The sequence below is a fragment of the Anneissia japonica genome, unplaced genomic scaffold (genome assembly GCF_011630105.1).
Source record: "Anneissia japonica isolate Jap-2015-1 unplaced genomic scaffold, ASM1163010v1 scaffold287760_len733007_cov179, whole genome shotgun sequence".
Taxonomy (NCBI): domain Eukaryota; kingdom Metazoa; phylum Echinodermata; class Crinoidea; order Comatulida; family Comatulidae; genus Anneissia; species Anneissia japonica.
In genome coordinates, this window is record NW_022699005.1 from 68,902 (window position 1) to 92,846 (window position 23,945).

At 33.4% G+C, this 23,945-nt stretch overlaps 1 protein-coding gene across 1 annotated transcript in view; it reads right to left on the minus strand.

Moving 5' to 3' along the window:
• LOC117102791 overlaps positions 1-23,945 on the minus strand; it is a 52,264-nt gene that overhangs the window by 3,861 nt on the left and 24,458 nt on the right. The window contains exons 2-8 of the mRNA XM_033243199.1: positions 21,679-21,856; positions 19,588-19,654; positions 17,956-18,693; positions 14,516-14,613; positions 13,368-13,470; positions 12,736-12,936; positions 2,869-3,028 (exon numbers count right to left, since the gene is read on the minus strand). Coding sequence (XP_033099090.1) covers positions 2,869-3,028; positions 12,736-12,936; positions 13,368-13,470; positions 14,516-14,613; positions 17,956-18,693; positions 19,588-19,654; positions 21,679-21,779 — 1,468 coding nt within the window. The 5' untranslated portion in view covers positions 21,780-21,856. The remainder of the gene's footprint in view (positions 1-2,868; positions 3,029-12,735; positions 12,937-13,367; positions 13,471-14,515; positions 14,614-17,955; positions 18,694-19,587; positions 19,655-21,678; positions 21,857-23,945) is intronic.

Genomic DNA, 23,945 nt, shown 5'->3' on the forward strand with positions numbered 1-23,945 from the left:
AGATGTGTATAAGAATGAACTTATATATCAAGGTTAGTATTGCTCATCATGTACAGCCCTACTTTGCAATTTCAACTTGAACAATTTTTTTGTTTAAATCTAACTATTTTTTGGGAAACAATAAAATATTTATATCTATATCTATTTGAAATTATGAACAATTTGGAATTGGTCAAATGAAGTCCAATCAAGTCTAAATATAAAACTTTTCTTTTAATAAAAAAAAAAAAATAAGAAAAACCCATTTATTAAATCCAGGCACTTGATTAAAATTTATAAAGGCTAAAGGGCATCGGAACAACAAGGAAACACCGACTGACTATTACTACCAAGTGATTTCTTCATTAGTTGCTGTATCTAATAAAATAATTATCATGTTATGTCTTCCGCACACCCATCCTGTTCTCAACCAATAGCATCCTAACATGCTTCTTAAATTATTGTAAGCCTGAATCGTTGGCAAAGCATTAAATAGCTGTAGCCTGTGATTTGGCAATGACCCCTAAAACTAGAAGTGCTTATTTCACACTGCACTGTAAAGCATCCTCCCATAGTGCGATTTTTCTTTTCTCTGATAATTGTTAAGTAGAAGTTTGGAGCCGATTCGACCTGCCAAACTTTAATTATAATAGGCTTAGCAAACGATTTACTACAACAGCAGCAGCGGCAACGACAACGGCGGTAACGACGAGGTGTTGACTAGCTCTTACAGTAACTTGCTTCTTTTAAGTCCAAGAATATGTACGCTAAATTTTTAGTTGATTTGATTATTATATTAAATATGTGAATGACAAAGCGAAACCAAAAATTCATCTGAATATATTTGTCTTTTATAAGTATACGTGCAAGACTACTTGACATTTGATAGCATAATGAGTCACACCAAATCAGAGACAAAAATATGATATTGTCGGCACAGAAACTGCACATGTATTAAATGATGTTGTCTGTGGGTTATTGTAGTCTCTCTCTAATCCCGAAACTCCCTCAAACCCTTCACCGATACATCAATTCCTTTTTTCGAACCTAATTAAAATATTCTGTTAAGAAACTTTTGGTTTTACTTTTAATCATCTAAAATTAATTTGTACCATGTAATACCATATTTTACTGTATACTTGAAAGTGGGGGTAAGTCCTCTAGAACATAATAATAACTAAATAACTAAATTGAAAAAAAAATATATTTAAAGATACTAAATTTTTTGGAATATATAGCCCTTTCCTAGTGGTTTACAAAGTGCCTAAATAATATCGAGGCTGAGATTTAAAATTAAGTCACTATACTAGAAGTGATGGCAACCTAGTCTTGTCAAAATTCAGTCTTTTACAATAACTATTTTGATGCAAAGTGCAACACAACTCATGTTGTAGTGGGTAGCAAACATTAAACTAACCACAAATCTTATTGATTAGGAAGTGTTAAACTACACTAAATGCTGGGGAAAGGGTGGGGAAGGGAAATTTTTCCGGAAAACAATTGACCCAAAATACGGTAAAGGGCTGATGAGTATAATCGAAAAAGATGCAAAAATAGCGATACAGTCAGCTTTCATTGGTTGTTGGCTGAATTCCAAACAGAATGAAACATATCCGTCTTCAAATGGAGAATTGGTCACAAAGGCAAAATAAACGACACTCTCAATTTCCACAGAAACATTTTTCTGCATGTATAAAGAATAAAATCCAATAGATTTGAAATTTGCTCATCGTCAAAAACATAATGGTTTGAGACTAATAACTTTAGGAATGTTTTAAAATACTTATACCTAACATCTAATTCTATGGATCTTTCTAGATTTTTGCTGATATAAAAAAAATGCATCAATTTTAGCGACAGGTCATTGTATTGCATAGGATTAGGATGATTTCTAGGCAAGTTCTTCAATATTATTAAAAATGCATCAAGGTCAGGCAGGGCAATGCACTAGCGCCTAAAATCTTCGGAAATCTTTTAAATACTAAATGTGGTTTTTTATTAAATGATACGTCTTCTTCACTAAGGCCTAGAATTACTACTTTGTCTTCATCTACCTGAGCCAATCCATATTATATTATAATATAAGGTTAATACAAAAAACTCATTTAGGAAACTTAATTTCATTAAAGTCAAGTGTCACATTTCAGTGGCAGATTCAGGAGGGTGGTGGGGAGGGAAGAAGAAAATTATATTCAAATTTAAGTCTGAGAGTACAATTTTCAGCCATCTAGAGGTATCATAATACACATTTCTTGCCTTAGCCTCAACCATGGTGGCAATGACGTGGTCTAGACTATCCATCTATGAAACTCACATTACACGGTACCAACGCTGTTCCAATATAGACAATGGGTCGTGCTCATATTATTTGTTATATTTTTATTATTCATTATTTTCACTTGACTCGCATAAATAATTTTGTTCGAAGAACATTTTATGCAGTTTTACTTCGCAGCACTTCACTTGCAATTTGCAATTTCTAGTAATGTATTCATACTCTTAACATTATAAGCTTTAAAAATGATAAATTTAATTTACTTGAATTGACTACCTACAGTATATCCAAAGTTATCAAAAAAAGTATTATGGCTTTTCTGTACTAAAGTATAATAATAATAATAATAATAATAATAATAATAATAATAATAATAATAATAATAATAAAAACTTTATTTAACTATGGAAACTATTCCGAGTGCAAGAACATATAGGCCATGTTGCACCGCAGGAAGCCTTACTCGCAAAAGCAAGGTCATGTTCCGTCTAAAATTTTGACCTTAAACAATGTCATTCATGTTTTCTGCGGCTAATCTTGAAAGAAAAAAAAGTGCTAAAAAAACTGAAGCTTCGATAATTAAAAATACTGGTTTAAACAAAAAAAGAACTTGCCTCTTGACTCTACAGGAATAGGAGAAGGTATTGTGTTCTGCCTTGGTGGCTGGGGGAGCCCTTCTGTGCCTATCTCCTCATAATGCTGTTGCAAAGATATTCCAGTTACAGGTAATGTGCAGGACTGTTGTGGAACAATAACCACATCTGAAGGTGCAATCTGAAAAAAAAAAAAAAAAAAATTACTTTACTATATTACTATTATTACTATATTAACAAACAATCCAATCCCATTTTCCTTGTCTATGAGGGTGGGGGTGGGTCCTGGGCAACCCTACCGCCCAAGCCTTTGTTGCTTGCTTCCTCCCAAAGTGCATACTGGACCACCCAACGTACATACCGTGTCCACCCTGAGTGACTGCCTTTTATGATTCTGTCTTGTATAATAATCCAAGTAGGATTGTCTAGTAGGACATTTCTTTTTGAACTTCTGAAGTATTATGGGGAGAATGAGAAAACAAAATTTATTGGTCTATGTACAGTACAATGTAGCCAAAAATATGTACCAGAGGAACTATGGACATGAATCTCTTATATTAACTACTATAGGATTCATATACAATGTAAACCACTTATATACCAAAATTCATTTTTTAATACTGTATTATATTTAAATTCCATCACTTTACTGTACAATGTATCCAATTGTACAGTATATGACCTTTTGTTAATAACTATAAGATTTTAAAATAAATGTGAAACCAAAAATTATTTTTCTCTGGCATACTAAATCTGAACTCTTACACAAAATTAATTAAAAAAAAAAAAAAAAAAAAAACATTCATTGTCAAGTTAATTTAATAGAATATATTGATTCAATTTATCAACACAGGACAGTAGTTAATAGAAAATAATCCAAACAGGAAGTCTATAACCACAAAAAAAGCAATAGAGATTAATATCATCTGTCCTTGTATCACAAGTCTTCATAAAGTTGTCAATTTTTTATTCAAAAATGTAGAAATGATGTTAATGAATTGGTTTTTTTTTCTTAAATGCGTAAAGCACTGTACATTGTAAAAAGCACCACTCTGAGCGTTTATGTGAACATGGTTTATAAATGCTTCTTAATCATGATAATCATGGATATATCAACAACGTCTTCCTATGTACAGTACTTACAAACTTTATTTACGGAGCAGGGCATAATAGGGCACCACTGCCAGGCATACATACGGAGCAAAGCATGAGACTCTACCTCCAGGCTTTGAGAAGTTTTAAAAAAATACACATACTGTACTGACAACTGAAAACATCACACATCAAGTTGAGTTGGATTTTGGTGTGAACACCGAAGACAACCCACGAAAAGTCTGAAGAACTTATTTCTTCTAGTGGTGACAACGAACAATCCCCTACTGTACCCTCTTCCAAAGAGTGTACTGGGATTCTTTTATTCCTTAAACTTGCGCATGGGACCAAAACCTCTCTTCCATATAAACACGTTGGGCTTTACTTACATCTCAGCCCTCTGGCTCAAACACTAGGAGAGCAGAGGAAGGAATTGAACCAGGTACCTGAGGTTAACAATGATCTCCATGGTTCATTGCACATACAGTGGCTACCACCAGTTGAGTGAGCTATGCTAATCTCAACCTTCAATTCCTTCAAAACAATTTTGATTGTACCGTTTTGTGTGTAAATTTAAAAGAGTAAAATGATTTAAAACATGTTGATAAAGATATGTTCGGAATTAGCGTAAATGTATTTTATATGTTAAAATACAAAATAAAAATACAAATAAAAAACAGCATAAAAGAAATGATTTAGTACTACAATGCAGGAGTACAAATATAATACGATTATAAAACACACACAGGGTCTCAAAGCAGTGGAGGAAAACCATATTTGATATGTTATACTTTTTAAAAACACAAAATTGATGTTTGACAAAAAAATTGGGAATGGTAATGAAATATAGAATTTTGAATATTTAAAAACTGGGGGAAAATGGGCATGACCACCCTTTTTTCCACCATTTTATTTTTGACTGGCAATTAACTTTGAAATTCACATTACAGTAGTAATGGCAATATATGAGTGCCTATCAACACAGAAAATCCAAAACACAGCACTATTTTGACATGATGAAACTTTTGCGATAAATGCAATATGCTATTGACGAACTCTATTTTAAAAGTGAAAATACACAGCAACACTAGAGAACCACTACATTATGAGTCATCCAAAGTTAATGAGCAAAAAAAAAAAATCCATGAATTACGTGAAAATATGGTGATTAGAAAGCTAAGATCCTGAGCCCATGGGGTGCATCTCCTAGGTACAGAGGAGATTAAACTTTTCTCTTTTCAGGTCAAAAGTTTTCCTACTAAAGTACATTTTTAATTCATGAAATTCAATAATTATAGCAGCCTAGAATGAATCATTTTATAGGGAAATTAAAACTTCACTTGTAAAAGTCTGCTCAACACAAAAATATAACCAACATCTTGAAACCATAATAGCAATGAAAAAATTCTAAAATCCTCTTTTAACAGCTTAACAACCAATATGTTTAACAGTGAAAATACGTTTCAGGGAAGGGTGTATTAACAAAAATGGGAAAACCTATTTCAAAATCAATTTTAAATTAAACTAATAAAAAATGTTTTCCCAGTTCATGTCATTCAGTTCAACAATCTTTAGCACTTGTATAATTGCGGGCAACCTTTCCAATGCCTATTGAGAAACATAGCCAACTAAACATATCTATTTTTATCCCTTAAATATTCCGGTCAGCCTATTAATTATTACTTCACGGTCAAATGAGAGAGAAAGCAAGTGTTGCTCAACATATTAATACTGTGCAAGAGAATATACTGTAGATTTTCACAAAACCTAGTTTTCAGCAACAATATAAAACAGTGGCAGACCCAGGAATTTTAAATATGAGGGGGGGGGATGCCTGCAGAGACTTTCACAGATGGAAGGAATGGAAGGAATGGTTGGGCTGAGATAAGAAAATGATTGTGGCACTTCTAGATGGGCAGAAATGATGCTCTGCAACTTAAATTTGAATATAATTTTCTTTTTTTCAAATAATTTATAAAATATAGGAGTGAATCCGCCACTGTACAGAAAAATTAAAAAATTAACTTATCATTTTAAAAATTTAACTCTTTCCTTCATAACATGAACATAACAATTTCTTAACATTTTTCAAACATCAAAGCCTGATTGGTCAACCCTATAATAAATTGCTATTTTATATAGTCTTTATGATCTTCTTGTAGTTGCCATTTAGAATTTTTATTCATTTTCCAATCACCTGGAACACTATACGATGCAGTTGGCAGTATGTATGTTTATGTATTTTAAAAGGGTCCCTTCAAAGGCTGTAATCAGATTCTAAAACATTACTGATAAAAACTAAATATATCCAATAATACAATAAAAAAAAGGTTTTCTACACCTACCTTGTATGATATACTATTAGTTCTTCTAATGTGCAAACGTCCAAACACAGCCTTATACGCAATTTGAATTTTTCTACGTGCATTCAATAAAACTTTTTGTCGCCAATTTGACGCTTCCGATGTAATTTCACGGGTAAATAGATGTGTTAATTTCATAATGTTAAATTTTTTTACAAAGCTGTCTTGGGCGGAATGTTATTACTATATAATTTTTGATATTATACCAGTTTAAACATCCACACACAATTTCACCGACCAGCGGTTGTGTGATCAACAACAGACTCGAATGATTCAAAAGCGGCAGTTAAGTTACAGAATCTTGATACACCGTGGATTCTAAAGCCAGGACTAATAGGGTCTTCCTCTTACTCGTATCAGTAAAAGACACTTAGGAGCTCGCTGATTGGTCATTACGGGTAATTACGCTCAAAATGATAAATTCTGATTTGATAGCTTTAGTTGAGTCATTTTTGACTAATAAAACAAATGACATCATTTTTATCACATGAGAAATAACTGATCTTGGCACCTAGCTAAGAGGCTGACGTGAAGAAACTAGCAAAGTAAATGGTAGAATTTCCCTATATTGTTAAAATACTAATATCTATGATGATTTCATGAATAGAGAGAATCCTATGTGGTTTTCATATAATTAGATATGCCATGTATTAAACTGAATCTCTACTGAACAATATGTACTCATAAATAATAATAATAATAATAATTAATAATAACAACAATAATTGTCCACTTGGTTACGCCGTGGATTTTATCACGTGAGAAATAACTGATCTTGGTACCTAGCTAAAAAGAAGACGTGAAAAAACTGGCAAAGTAAATGGTAGATCATTACTAATAAATAAATTTAAAAATTGCAGCTTTAGAATACTAAGAAGTCAGCTAACTGTTAGGTCCCTGGATCTGGCAATGTTGCCTTCAGATAATAACCAGTTCAATTAACTCAATGACATAATTCTAAGGGTACGGTAATTAAATCATATTCTTATATGGACAGCCAATTACTAAACGAAAATTCAACCAATCAAAAATAGCCTAAGAGCAGAGAAGGCTCTCAACCTACAGATTTTAACATGAAGGTAATACAGCAGATAATGATGACAACATTGAAGAACCTTGATCAGGAATGTGACAGTTCCCTTCACTAAAAATATGCATAATGCTTAAAGTGTTATAGAAAATTTACTATTAAGTTTGCCCATGATATGACATCATAAAATCTGAAAAAAAAAAATAATGTAAAAGACTATTTAAAAATTTACAGTACTTCAAAGCATTACAAAATATTAGGTGATGAATTCAGGGTAAATGTGATGACCAGTTGATGAATCACATAGTATGACCAGGCTGTTAGGCCTATTATGTGGGAGGTCCTTCAAAGAAACTTGCATTCTTGTTTTAACTATCATAGCATTTGTCACTATGCTATTTAATAGCTGCAATTGCACAATGTGGTGGTGATATGCTTAAATCTAAATGGAAGTTTGCAAATGTCCATTTCTTAAGACTTTCAAAAATCTATGCTGTGTAGATCATATGCTGGTGCAAATATTAAACTCACTTTTTAATTAGTGCATTTAACTTATAATATAAATAAAATTATTAAAATACGTTTTTGTTTTTTTAACAATATAAATGAATTTACAGCACCGTATCAAATAATGCAATGAAATGCGTGACTACAATCTGCACTCAGATTGTACGTTTGAGATGGTTTGAGCATGTCTATCATGCTTATCATTATTACTATTATTATTATTATTATTATTATTAGTATTATTATTATTATTATTATGTTTATCATGTTTATCATATTGTCAATCATGATGGTAGGTTGGCTATGGTATTATAAAAATTAATAAGTAGAATACAAAGGATTACCAATATTTATGAATGGAATTTAACATCTTTCATAATAATCTTGATGGAAATCTTGTAATTGTATCAATTTCGGCCCAACAGCAGTAGAAAGTTGCTTTAGTGCGGTAGGTTCTGTTACTACCACGATGAGAAGCGCGGAAATGAGACGGAGTATCGTGGTCTACACTTCCAAAAGATGCAGTGCACTCTTAGTGCACAAGCCAGATGAGTAGCCTGGACATCCGGCTTTAATTAAAGTCCTTAACATCCAAGTACACTTTGTTCTATCAACAAACCTAAGTCTAAGTCTAGGTGAGAAAGTCTCTACCAGCACCTACAGTAAAGGTAAGGATGTAGTACAGCAACGTTCCTTACCGCTCGGCCACTCAACTCACAGTACAGTATATCATACTGTATTTATATTTGTCGTATCTCTTTCCCTCATTACTTTAAAATGTGCTAAATTTTATGTCCACCGGCTTTGTCAATGCACTATAACAGAATTTAATTTGGAAAAGTAAATCTAAGAATAAATGCTGTTAAAGGCATTTCATGAAGTCAGAAGTATATGATTTAAAATGACATAAATGGTGATGACACTAAGGTTTCAAGTTGTTTGTTTAGAGAGGGATTTTCTCAAGCAATATAAAGTACTTAAATTTTAAGGTGGTACAGTTTACTCTTCAACACTGTAGCAATCTGAATTTTAATTATATTTATTGTCTGCCCTGCATGTGTATTTTGATGGTGGAATAAAGAATGGAATGAAATCTGTGTTACCTGATCACTGTGTAGTCAAAAAAGCCTGTATAAACCAAGAATCTGATGATAATATGTTGTCCCATATAAACATGTAAATTTTTGTAAAATTATATTCTCAAAATGAACAGCTGTTCTCTCATAAGTATATGTCAACACTAAGTGAGGTTTTATGTAAAAAAATGTGCCCTTCCATGTAAATGGGTGTGATATGACATCATATGCCCAATAAATGGGCAAATCAGAGTTTTTGTCACTGTGAGTTTTGTCAGCATAGATCATCTGAGAGATAGTATTTATTACCTTCCGGTAGCAATATATAACTAAAGGTGACTAAGTGAAAATACTATGGAACTTCCCAAAGAAATTCAAAATGTGGTTCTCCATAGGTAATAATTCCAATGAAAAATGTGAAGCACATAAAGTCCTTGACAATGTGAGCTTAGACCAACATGATAAACAAGTAATAGCATACAAACAAATTACTTATTTACTGTTGTGGGTAAAAATAGGGACGTACTGTAATTACCCCAAGATGGGTGATCAATAACCAATTTCGCAGACGAAAAAATGCAGTTAACAACGCAGACAAACTGTCTGAATAAATGGTTAGAAATAATTGATTATTTTGAAAGCAGAAACAAGCCAATCCAATAATGGAAAAAGTTTTTAAAATGATTAGCAACTGACAAGGATCCTTGAATTGGATGTTATCATATCCTCCCTCAAAGCAACCAGGGATGTGTTAAAAAGTGGCTTTCTCTGAATCAATGATCCGAAGGTCTCACATTGCGACTATACAAGCTTATGTGAGACTTTTTTTATACCTTGTTTCGCAAACTTATTATTTTTTTAAGATCATAAAAAAAATAAAAATAAAAGACTGGTTTCCCTATTTAGCAAAAATTTTTGACAAAAACATCCAAGCGGGGACAAAATTAAAATAAAATTTTGTTGGTGAATGTAAACAGTGTAGTAATGGGACGGTTGAACGCATAAATTTATACAATGAGGAAGAAATATACATTTCAAGGCAGCGGCGGGGATAATAAAAAGAAAAGCTTTTATTTTTTTCTGAAATTTCCATTTTTTTGTGGTGGCGAGTACACTAATGGGCAAAAATAAAATGTTATTTTTATTCCAGTAGAATTAAGAATTAAGTCCAGTAGAATTGTATATGGTTGGGATCAATTACCAATATAGTCTTATGATTATGCGTGTTGTAGCAGGTATTTACAGTGAAGTTAACAGGCGTTTATTTAGGTATCCGTACCAATTTTACACAAAAAAAAAATAAGTGCCTTCCCTCATATACATGCCTCCCTCGAACAAGCACCCTAAAATTTTTTTCTCAACAATAAAAATCTCGAGGCATTTATATTCATATAAATATGGTATATTGTTATTTTGATGGTCATCGTATCTCACCATGGATCCAACCACACTTTTTATTCTAGCATTCCAAAACATGAGAATTTTCCTCTATCTATCAACCCAAGAAGTAGAAGTTAACAACTCCCTGCTTATACCTACACATTAAATTTCCTGTCAGGCAACTTGAATTAATGAAGACATCAAGATCAAATAATTCTTCATCATTAATACTTCATATGCATGCAAGCCAAACATTATGGCCCTTTTCTGACCCCGGATCTACTATAAAACTGTAAAATGCGGTACTCTTTATTCTCGCATTCCAACATAAGAAACTTCCTCTCTCAACCCAAGAAGTTGCATACCCTGTACAGCCACATTCAATTTCCTATCAGGCAAATCTATCAAGATCAAAGAATTCTACCTCATTGACTTGAAATGCACGCAATCCAGTTTTGAACCCTTGAAAACCATGCGAGATAATCAAAACCTTTATTAACCCCTTCCATTCATTTCTATTTATATTTCAAAGGCTTACATCTTGATGATTTGGCTTTTATTTTTTATCCAATCAGTGCATGACTAAGGTATGAGGAGAGGCGAATTTCTAAAGGACATATCAGGTGTATACGTTCAGAGAGTACTGATAAAAACTAACTGATTTAGTTGACCCTGAAATACAAATAGTCCTACATAAATATATCACATCTATATTTTCATTGGTCCATCCTTCCATTTACACAAATACTCATAATTTTCTGGATAAATTACTTTTGACGACCTTGGTTTCAATGTCGCATGTTTGTGCTTTAACCATACCAATATGTTACACACAATTATAAAGTATCTGTTTTTTTGGTATTTTTTTTTTTGAGTGAAGCACCAACAGCTCCTAAAACATTTTTTGAACCTTCTAATAGTTGCACCTGTTTCTACTAAAGTATATTAATTTAAAACTATTTATAATCACTAATTTACTGACATCCATGTATAATTATGGCTCCATCTTTTGAGAACCAATGAATAACGAGAAAAACTAATTGAAAAAAAGATGAAAAAAATTTTAATATTTTTTCAAGCATTTTTAGAAATGCAGGCAATAAACAGAAGGAAAATGTAGGAGGACAAACTATTAAGAAAAAAGTGTAAAACTGTTTGATTAAAAAAAAAAGACAAAAAGATGCTCTCCGTGATTGCAGCCATTTTAGTATTTAAAAAAATTGAGGGAGCTGTAACAGATACTTGCGATTACTTTTCTGATCTGACTGTCTAGAATATACCAAAAGAATTTCTTCTGTAGTCTTACAGAATACCAATATAAACATGGGAAATACAAACAACTATCTTGGGCCTAGCTGACCCCTAGTAGAACATTTAGTGGCTGGAGCATGCCTGGATATGTTAGCACAACTTTGAATAAAAAAAGGCCTGGCTCACAGCCCAAAATTAAATAGTAAGGTCATGATGATTAATGACACTAGATTAAATAAATGGGTCTCTTCTTATACAGTAATACTCTAGTGCAAAATTAGCATGCAGGGGCCTGGCTGGGCAGCAGCACATAATACTGTAAAATAGAGGGCATCATAGCCAAAAATTAAATGGCGAGGCCTGCCTACCTAATAGCAAAGGGTCCTCTTAAGCAACAAATTGAATAGTAGGGCATGCCTTATTAGCAAAATTATTTCAATAGCTAGGCCCATAGCACAAACTTGAAAAATCTGGGCCAGTTGCATGGTTAAATAAGTAACTAGAGCTTTCCACATAACATTATGTGAAATAGCTTGACCCTGGCTCACAGTGCAGAATTAAGAGACAGGCAGGACTGGGAATGATTGGCTATCATGATCCTATGGTTCACAAAGAGCAGGACAAAGGGTAGAGTGGGTTGGGTTAGGGCGTTCCCTTACCTGTTCTAAGGGACCAAGAAGAAGCGAGACAGAGTACTGCTCCTGGGGGGAGGTGGGAGAGAAGAGTCTCCCTTCCACCAACCCTGGATCCAGGGGCATATCTAGGGGCTGCACAGCAGATGCACCCACCCCAATAAAGCTTCCGTCCCCACCCCTGGCCCAGTCCCTCCCACGTTGAAAATGTTCGAAGCAAAAAAACAAAAATACCACACTCAAGTAGTTAAAAATCACTTCATATCACCATACTTTGACAGCTAAAGCCCATCAATTAATCATCGAGCTCCTACTTCAAATCCGCGCTCCCCCACCCCCCGTTTCAAGACTCTGAGATTGTGAAAAGTAATCAATTTTTATATTTTTAATTTTTATATTATTAGTTTAGCATTTTAACAACTTAATTTGCAATTCAGTTTCTCAACTGCAATGTATTATTTAATGTATATATGATTTTAATGTGAATAAAGATACCAAGATATATACACACAACTGCCAGTATCTGCCACTGATAACCGTTCAAAGGTAAAACTTACCACTCTTGAGTTTCTGTTTGACATTGGTGGTAAAGCAGGGGGTCGGAGTTCAGAGGTTGTTAAGACTGACTCAACTTGCTCGTAGAGTTGATCATAATCAGCTGAGCTTTCTTCATCAACAGAAGTGTAAACCGATGGATTCTGGCGTCTTTCTCGCTCTTTCCTCTCCCGGATACTTTCTAAACTTTCTCTGGCACTAACCTAAAAAAAAACACATAAATAAAAATGTAAAAACCCCGATTAATGTGAAAATAGATGGAAAAAAGTGAAATTGATAGCAAATATATAATAATTTTATTTCATTAAATTTATTTCTTCATATATACAAGAAACTGTCAAAAATTATGGAATAAACAAAACTTGGATTGGGTAGATAGCAGAGTTGGTGTGTGGTGGATAAATGGATGGGTGGGATGAACCAAAGGGTGGGTAGATGGATGAATGAATGAATGAATAAATATATAATAATAATAACATGAAATATCAATATCTTAATTTACTTAAACTAAAGGATCCACTTATTAATCGCAAATAAAATATGTATATGGTGACTCCGAATAATGACAAACAATTATGGCCTAAAGTTTGTCATTCTTCAGAGTCACCATACTCATATTCTATAATTTGCTTACCTGCGTATATGGTGGTTCAGTTCTATTGCTAGGTCCAGCCACTGGAAAGTCAATAGGTAAAACCTCGGGGGGTACTCTTGGTAGTGCTGGCTGTGCCGACCTACTGTATTTGATAACAATATTTAACAGATGTACAAAAAATACATAATAATTATATGCATCTAAAAAGAACAGTATTTTCATGCAATAAATAATGAACGTTGCTTGAACCGAAGTGTGCCTCTAAAAATCAATAAAAGATGATATACATGAGAATTTAATTGGCAATAAATGTTTGTTATTGTCCACACCATCAAATTTTCTTTGAAAATATAGAGTCATGATGTACCTATTATGAGTCATGATGTACCTATTATGGTCATGTGATGTTATCATGACCATATATAGGCATGTCACATGTTTTTGTCAAATGGAATTTGATAGTTGAGACAGGGCTTAAGAGAAGCTTTGGAAGCATAGTGCAGCAATTTTGTCAAGAACTATAATTCTAATGGACCATTCCAGTGTGTCGAACTTAACAACTTATTCAAGTGCACATATTGTAACACAAACGCATGTATTTGCATGTTTTAAAACCGTAGTTTTGTGGACAATATCCAATGGGCGGGGACTTTTAGCGGGAAGTTCCTACGATTTCAACACGCAAGTTAAAATGTTACATAGTCCCACCCAACAGCAAGCAACTTTACGCTGATGAAACACTTTAAGGAAAATTTAGGCGTATGAATATCCAATGAAACATTAAATGTGGATTTATATTTTTTAAATTTATTTATTCAGCTTTGAGCACTAGAGCAAAGGATATGCCAAACAGTGAACTATTAAATTACTCTTCGATATGGCAATCCCCTCACAAGACAACAGGGGCTCTATGGACAAGTAGACCGGGGTAACCCCCTATGCATCTCGAAAGATGTACTGGGTTCCAGAAAGTGCACATGAGCCAATTGTGTACACTGGGCCTATGGTTTATAGTCCTTATCCAGGAAGAATCCGGAACCATAGATGAGCGTGCCGTTCGAACCAGCGTCGATATTATGGCTGTGGGTTGCGGTGCTCCTGCCTTAACAACTCAGAAATAGGACACACCATGTTTTATCCAGTTTTATTAAAATAATAAATACATATTACACAGTTCTGTTACTTACCTTTCTGACTGGTTATCATGATCTACTGGTCGAGGTGAATGATTGCCGGGGCAATTCATAACGGTCGTTTCATCAACACTTTCATAGTCTTTCTGTTCCTATTTCACACATATAATCAAACAATGCAACTGTTATTATTTTTCTCAAACAAATGTGGCAAAGACAAGCCAAACCAGTCACTCGTCGCAAAAATAAATTTTTAGTTATTAATACAGGGTTGAACAGTAAAATGAGAGCTATAAAATGGTAAAAGAATCATTTAAATCCGACACTTCGTTATGAAGTTACACGAGTTTAAACATACAGCTGTTTAAAGAACAATATTTGAGAAATCAGCCTTCAGAGTTTACGATTTCAGGCATTTCTTAGGTAGAAACCATCACCTAATCGTTAAAAATTGTTGTTTTAACATTGAAAATGAGGAAAATAACAGCATAGCATGATGTATAGATATATAAAGGTTAGTTTAGTGCAATAAAATAGATTTCCAAAATTTTGAAATTCTAGCATGTTTTGGCCATTATCTTCAAAACAGGATTTGCGACGAGTGACTGGTTTGGCTTGTCTTTATTTTTTACTTCTTTTAAAACCCAAAATATAAGTCAATTAAAATTTTAAAAAATATGTGACTATATACACCATTTTCGCAAAATTTGAAATGAAAATTTCCGAGAACCTGGCAACTACCACTGGGGGACTTCCAGAAGTCTACAATTTCACTCTATATAGATACGATGGATTAATTAAACGATATAACTAAATTACTAAAGAGCACAAATATTTTGAAACGGAAAGAGAGCGAAATGGTGATATTGAAAACAACTCTATGTCTTAAAAAGCTATTTAAATGTTTACATACAGTATTTAGCAAAACATCGTATCTGTTGTCTACTGCTGCTATAGCAGGGGTCTAGCGGCGCTATCCCCTGCGCGGTGCTATACTTGTAACAGCCAGCTGCTCAGGCTGGGTTGCTAGAACTCCCCCAGTGAAAAGTTGCGAGACGTTGGTTCTGCGGTCTCAAAATAGACCCGATAAAATGGTGTGTAAAAAGGAATCACAAAGTTTTAGCACAATCCAGTTTTATTACTGTAAATTCATTAAATACTTTAACTGCTTTTGTCATCATCACTTTATAAACAAAATTATGGCTTCCAATTATTCTTTATTTGATAGTTATATGGCCTAATGGGCTTCACATAGATTTATTATCTAACCTGAAGATAATAACAGTTCTGCAAGTATTTGTAGTAAAGAAAATTAAATATATATGTTTACATGTATGCTGAAAGTGTGGAAATGCATGATGGTGTCTATCCTAGTTAAGTGTTTAATATACTGTAAACGAGAGTTCAATAAAAACCAAAATTCTATTTAAGCATACAGTAATGACTAAGAAAGGACTTTAATATAAACATTTAATGCAGAAAACTAGAGTATGAACTGCAAGCCATTTACAAAACACACACGGAATAGACTACAGTAAGAATATGCCAGGAGGTTCACCATAATGAACATAATATCAGTTTATCAGCATACTGTATATATCAGTCGTATTCAGAAAATTTAGAAGTTTTGGCAGCATCTTAATCTTATTTGAAATAATATCTACAATTATCTTTCTGACTCATTTTAGTTGTAAAGCACAGAGAAGTATTGTATATTATGCTATGGTTTAATATTACTATAATCAAACTTATTATAATTGCTATAACAAAAATGAAAATCATATTTGTTCAATTCAAGAAAATTTTCTAAAATGAATGGATTTGTATATTATATACTTCTTGTTGACATTAAAGTTTAATTGCAGTGGTATGGTGCCCTCTAGCATTAGATTGAGCTGATCATAAATATTTGACAATTTGTATGCTCAATCTTCAGTGGTCATCATATCATATTCATGATTCTGCATCCAAGTAGAATTCCTTAATGCATTCAGAAAAATGGACTTAATATGGACAGAGAAGATTCAGCATATTGTTATAATAAGTCGCCAGGGGCCCACTTCAATTTTCTAGTTATGAATTGATCTTTACGTTACGATTGACAATTGTATATTCATTTTACTCAGAATATTATTATCATCATGATGCAAATTAGAAATAAAAATCAAATGAACAATAATTAAATGAAAAATATAAACATAACTATAAAGAGAAGAACTGATTTAATTTTGATAAATGCAAGAACATTACAATGGAAATGTATAAAAAAAAAAAAAAATAGTTTTGTGATCCAGTTTTAAAATGTTGTCAGTTGAAAATCATTAAAATGTATTCTAATGAAGCTTTTATTCTTCCTCCATCAAGGTGTTACCTGATTTAGTTTTACAATAGTATAAATGGTTTATTTAGATTAAATGTAAAGTTGTTGTATAGGTATAAGGCGATTTCTCACAGGCACTTAAGTGTAAGCAATTTAGTGCGTGTTCTTTCCATCTACAGTGTATCAGCCAAGTTATTCCACCCTAACTCATTCACTATGTCATCGATGGAAGTTCTAATGTCAACTGATAGAATGATTCTACCTAAAACTATTCTGGAGAGTTTGAAGCTCATTTAAATATCTTGAGTGGTTTTTCATCCAATATTAATTTTTTTTTTTAATTTTCTTTATTATACTGGGAAAACATGTTTAGTAGTATATATACTGTTCTCCCACAGGGCCCAGTACAAAAAGACAATAACATTCACAATTCATAAAAACGTGCAACATACATAAACCAGAAAAAAATACATTAACATCTTAATCATAACATTTTTAAAATTGTTAGTTATAAAAGATCAATACGAACATTTATAAATATATTTAGAAAAATACAGCAGCAAAAATAGTTAGTTATTAAAATTATTATTATTATTATTATTATTGCTATTACTATTATTATTAGAATTAAACATTTTGCTGCCCCTGTAGGCAAACCTCCTCCTCCAGATTCGGTCCGACATTTGGGCAATGACAAATGTCCCGAAGAGCTAATCCTAGACATTATAAGTGTACTGTAAACATTTTAGTTATTATAAAGGTTGGAACTGTTTGAAATGGCGAATGACACCAATTATTTTTTTTATGAATTTTTAGATGAAGTACTTACGATATGAGTACCCCATGTTAAAAAGTACAAAATATTTTATAGATTAAATTTGTTTCGATATTTGGAAATGCCCTGGGTAAGGGTAAAGTTGGAATAAGCATTTATGTTTCCAATATCATAAATTTAGTTTTTGTTCCTTCTTGCCTACCAGCCTAAGCAAAATCAAATTTATGAATTAAGAATTCCACTAAAAAGAGTGGCCACCCCATATTTAAAGTAATATTTTAAAAGAGGCCCATTTAGATGAATGAGGCTATATTAGGGCCAATCACAAGATAGAAATTGAAATGAAAGCAGGCTAAAAAAAATGATAACCTGACCATGTGGGAAACTACTGCGGCTTACCTGCACATCAACAAGTGCTGCAACAGCACCCTCAACAGGTCCATTTAATGTAAGACTTTCAACCTTTGCATACGGATCATTAACAACCTTCACTTCAGCATAATCACCATCATAGTCTTTATCATTAGAATCTGTATTTTTGACCTCTGCATAAGGGTCATCACCCTTTACCTTTGCATAAGGGTCTTCCTTTTTCTCACCGACAACTGACTGTTCAGAGGTAGCTTGATCGGATTTAAGGTTTTCAACATTCTTTACAAGGTTTTCACCTTTTACTATTTCATAATCTGGATTCCGTTTTGACTTTGCACCATCTGCATCATTAACCCTCTGGTAATTTGGATCCATCGCATCTTTAATCATTTGATAATTTGGATCCTTTGAGTTCCCACGTTCTGGTATAAAGTCATACGTTTGATCAAAGTCTGGAGGGTTCACAATAGCAGGAACTCCAGTAGGCGGCGGGATTGCCGGTAGTCGCCTCTCAGACGTACTCATAGGCAATTTGCTCGCGAATGAAGGAGAGACTACGTGCTCACTCATGGGTCGTCTTGCAGCGGGATCTTTCGTTTTCTCAGGTTTCTTAGCAGATTGTCTTGTCGGAACATTGGTATGACTTCTTTGATTTTTCGACTGCCTACTAATGCCAGAGTTGCGATCAACCTCTGATAAAGACAGGTCCAATGTTTTTGGGGAATTACCATTAGGTGTTTTTGGTGGAGATGGAGCATCGATAAGCTTTAGCAGGAAACAAGAAAACAAAGTAATGAAGATAGTTTTAATTTAAAACATTTTCAGTGTTGAGTAATTTTATTATTATTATTAATGTTAATATGGTATAAGCCAAAGACCACAAAATGGCTTGTAAAAAAAATCAAATCAGCCCAACACAAATTCTTTTTAGCATTGCCGAAAATGGTGGAACAATACTTGAGGAAAGACATAATCTAAATTTGTAAATAGTAGTATTATAGTTAAAGCTCTGTCCCGAGTAACACATTTTATTTGACAAAAACATGTCAACATGTCTAAATATGGCATCACATACAATAGATATGTTTGTTATTAAGGTCCCACAAAACAATAGCGTGAATGTACGCAGAACACATGCATTTGTGGTGTAAACACATGTGTTTGTAGGACATGTCATGTGCATATTCCTGGTCTTAGTTCGAATTGGTCAGTTGTTAAGTTTGATTGACACGCCGGAGAGGTCCATTGCAATTACTATGTCACTCACTATAGTTGCAGCGTAATGTATGAGCTTGGGTTTGTCAAAGTTTCGAAACTCATGCCCAGAAACATTCCCAAGTCTGGAGTATAGAGCTGCAAACTTGGTGGGATCTACTTAACTTTTGAATCATATGAGCCTGGGTTCATCCAAGGCTGAATTTCTTAATCTTTGATCCTTTAAAAGCTGTGCCTGAAGTTATCCAACTTTAAGTGACAATTAAATGTGATATACCCATATTTGTATGTATGACAACATCTGTACATATATGGGCACATCACGAAAATTTGTCACGAAGATTATGATGTAGTGTATCAAAAATCATTTAAATCAGAAAAAAAAAACAATTTCTTATAATAAAATCATCAATCAGTATTATGGACATTTATTTTTACACAAACCTTCTTTGATGCCTCTTCCTGATTTTCATTAGCATCTGACTCCACATCGGGCTCTTGAATTTTAACACTGAAGAATCAATATTTCAACATCGTGTTTTAGTGAGTATAAAAACAAAGTCCTCAAAATTAGGCATTTCATAGGGAAATTTAAATGAGGCCCTAAAAATATTTTCACCTTGTTGAAATGTAGATAAAATACATAAAATTATCATAAAGAAAATTAATTTCTAGATATTCTGATTGGCTGCCTAGAAGCAATATTAAAAATTCCTAGATAATACTGCTGCCCACATAACATCGAGGACACGTAAATTTGATCACATATCTCCAGTGCTTGCAGATGTTCATTGGACCAGTGCAGCAATGGATATAATACAAGGGGTTGGTCCTGGCATACAATGCACAGCACAATCTGGCACCTGAGCTTGTGCAGATTTACTAGCCTACAAGAGCTCGTAGGTCAGGTGCCCAATGTCAGCTCGTTGTTCCAAAGACCAGAACATCTACCTGGCGGGAGAGCTTTTGTTGAAGCAGCTCCAACTTTGTGGAACTCCATACCAATGTCCATCAGACAGTGTGTTACCTTAAACTCTTTCAAATCCAAGCTAAAGACCTTTCTTTTCCATCAAGTTTTTCATTAATTTGACATGATATCCTTATTCTGTATTTTTATGTACAGCACATCGAGAGATTGCCTAATTGCGCTATATAAGAATGAACTACAGGTATTATTATTATTATTATTATTATAATTATTATTATTTATAACTGTAGAAATTTAACAATAACATTTAATATTTGAAATGCTAAACTACATAATATATTCACTTTTAACTGAAATATTATCCTACTATTGAACAGTGCTTTCAAAACAGATTCGCCGAGAGGGAACCTGGGCCCCGGGGCAACAGAGCTGGCCCTGAAATGAGAGGGGTCTGGATGCTGGCAAATGCCAATAAGTGGCGTTTAAGCACAAACTCTTCGGTCTGCAGTACAAGCTTTTTATATATTTAATGTTTAATTTAAACAATTACAGACACTACAGTGTAGATTGAAAAAAATTGCATGCCCCACCAACCCCACAGGTGTACCTAATGTTTTTGTATTATTTACAGACACTTTAGACTGGCTGATATGGGAAAGTGTTCTCATAGTAGGCTCTAATAATAGGCTATAAATCAGTGAAACCTGAAATGTTTCCGTCTGTGACAGTCTCAATGGTAATTATATCACAGATGGTAAATTTAATTTAATGTGAAAAAGGGCTTTAGGAAGATTTTTGGAGTAGGGGAGTATTGGAATAATTTCAAGGGAATTATACACAAACATTTTGAAGGATGTATATAATCTAGAGATAGTTGAAGAGTGAGGAGAACAGGTTACTGGTTTAACATGGGGAAAAGGAAATACTATACAAAGGTGAAGTACTGTACATTCCCAACAATGCCTTCTGTATGAAAAGGTCAGACCTACAGTATTGAAAGGTAAAGGAGAATAACCTATAACTTGCAGTTTCATTGTGCTGCACTGCATATGGGCGTGGTCTGTTGACTACTGTAGCCACTGTAAAAAGGTGCTTAGAATACAGCTACGTGTTCAAATCATTCTACAATGGCAGGGGCTGAAATGAACCATAGAATGGGGTAACCCCTACTTTTCTGAAAGATGCAATGGGTTCTTTAATGTGCACACAAGTCACATGTGTACACTGGACCTGTATAATATCCAAGAAGACTTGGTTTTACCAACCAAACTCCAAGAAAGTTTGAAGGACTAGAATCAGAAATTCTCTAGAAAAAATAGGCATTAAAGCACGCCCTCAGTCTGTGCATGATCCATACTGAAAGGTGTTCAATATTATGGCAATAACATTACCGCAACACTTTGTTGGTACTGTGTGAATGGTCCATTTTGGTAGGTGTAGCGGTAATTATTAACTATTGCCAGAGCCTCTATTTCAAAATTGCTTTTAGTGGAAAAGAAAAGCAATGACAAACTAAATGCAACAGTTGCCCTAAATGTATTTTTGTTATATTTAAGCGGCAAAATATCTAAATAATGTTAATACAATATTATTATGTATCAGCATACCTTTTTCTAGAGTGGGCACAAAGAAGCAAAGCCACCACCAACAGTGCACCACCTGCAACACTGAGCATACACAGACTGGCACCTGTTGCTACGGCGAACATCTTGATGTTCTACAGAGTACTACGGAGATACACCATACAGCCGTTAATTGCTTTTATATTATTCCTAGAACCTGATTCTGGGGGGAAAAAAAACATTAAACATAACTTTATAATGGGATAATTATCCTGAATATGATAAAAACCTAGTGCCCGTGCATTTAACATGCTACTCAGACTTTTACCTAAATTCTAGTGTATAAAAAATAGAGGATTTTCATAAACAAAGTCCCCTGTTTTTCAATCAAAATTTGCAATTTAATTTGTCTGATTAAATATTACTTTATTTATTCAAACATCCAACATCTGATCTTAAACAATAAAATATTATGGTCAAGGGCCAAATTTCATGTTATTTACAATATCTTTTAATGTTACATATTCACATTATAAAAAGGATTCATATTAAAATGACAGTTAAAATGATTACATACTAGAAAAATTTAAAAACTTGAAAAATCAAATAATTCTGAATATATCACTGTGTTACTGCAGAATTTCCAATATTAAAGGAAGTTGAAACAAATAAATTATGATAGCAATGTCAACTTGGCCTACATGGAATCTGAATAAATAATTACTGTACAAAGAAACAGGAACAATATAAACAATAAAATGTTGCACTCCAAATATTCAAGTGGACATTAATAGTGTGCCTGTATAAAAGTACATAATAATTAATTACTCATTTCTGACATTGTTTGTATTTAAAACACCATCAACACAATTTTATACCGAATCATCACACTTAAGACTAATTAATTTTAAAATGTTTTATTATTTAGTGGATTATTAAAATTTATCATCACTACTATATACTACAAGATTACAGTAGTTTCAATTTGCTGAATTTGAGGAGTCTCAAATAATCATTATATATTCAGCACACATACGCAAACTTGCGTACGCTAAATATATTGATCGTCCCACAGTTGAAACTGTCAGATGCAAAAAAATTCTTCCTTTTAAAACGACATCTTGTCTTTGGAGATTTGCTCCTTATGTGCATTGATACATCCACATACCTAAAGCATGTTACGTCAATGCGTATGGCCATTGGAGGAAATATCCTCAACGGTGGATTTAAATATTTCATTAGTAAAAATGAACAGGTAAATTATATATTTAAATGAATCTTTCATGGAGAGAACTGTTGTAAAGGATGATTATAATAGATAACTTGCTGGTTTAATCTTAGCGAAGTTAATTAAAATTATTAATGAAGTTTATATTTAATGGATGGAATATCTATCATTAAGCTAACTAGCCTAGTAATGTGTGCCATTTTTGTTCTCACAACTAAGAATGAGTTCATTCGTCAACGACAAAACTGTGAAAGTAATGTTTTTGCAGTGACACTGCAAAGGCAGCCCTTCCAATACATTTTGAGTAAAAAAACAACCACTCTGAATAGCTACTTTCCTATTTGGGATTAATGGATGCCTGGAAATTCTTTTCCACCACTCTTTTTGTAATTTTTTTTATTGGTAGACACATAAAAAGACTGTAGATCTTTAGACTGATCAACATACTGTACATGCAAAGCCTCCAAGAGCCACAGAAGGGGTGGCCATTCTACAGTAGGAGCACACGACCCTTCAAGAAATGCAGTACGCCCCAGGTGCCCCCAACCACTCACAATTTGCTGAACAAAAAAACTAGAAAAAATACGATCAAGCATTCAAAAATCACCTCATCACCTTTAATTTGTCAAGTACTGTTAAGTACTTCCTCATGCCATAACTTACCCTTACATTCCTACAGTAGATACACCAGCAGAGATCCCAAGTTTGAAAACCAAAAAATAGGGAGATTTTTTTCATGAAGCTATCGCCTCCTGTAGCGACGCGCTGTGACGCCTTACAACGCGCTGTGCAACATGAAAGTATTACACAAAATGACGAAAACAAACATTTTTCATGAATTTGTTTACTTTTATTTAACAATTTTACATTTGTTTACACATTGCAGTTGGCCAAAAATATAAATTTATTATTATTTATTTAGCATTTAGCTAGTAAAGCGTTCTTGGCAGCAGTCAACAAGGCTTTGCTTGGTTCATTGGCATGTTAGAGGCTACGGCTGATTTATTACATCTCATCAAAGAACATAGAATTCTAGCAAGGTAACTGCAACTTGCAAGATTCACACGTTTTACTGAAAAATTAA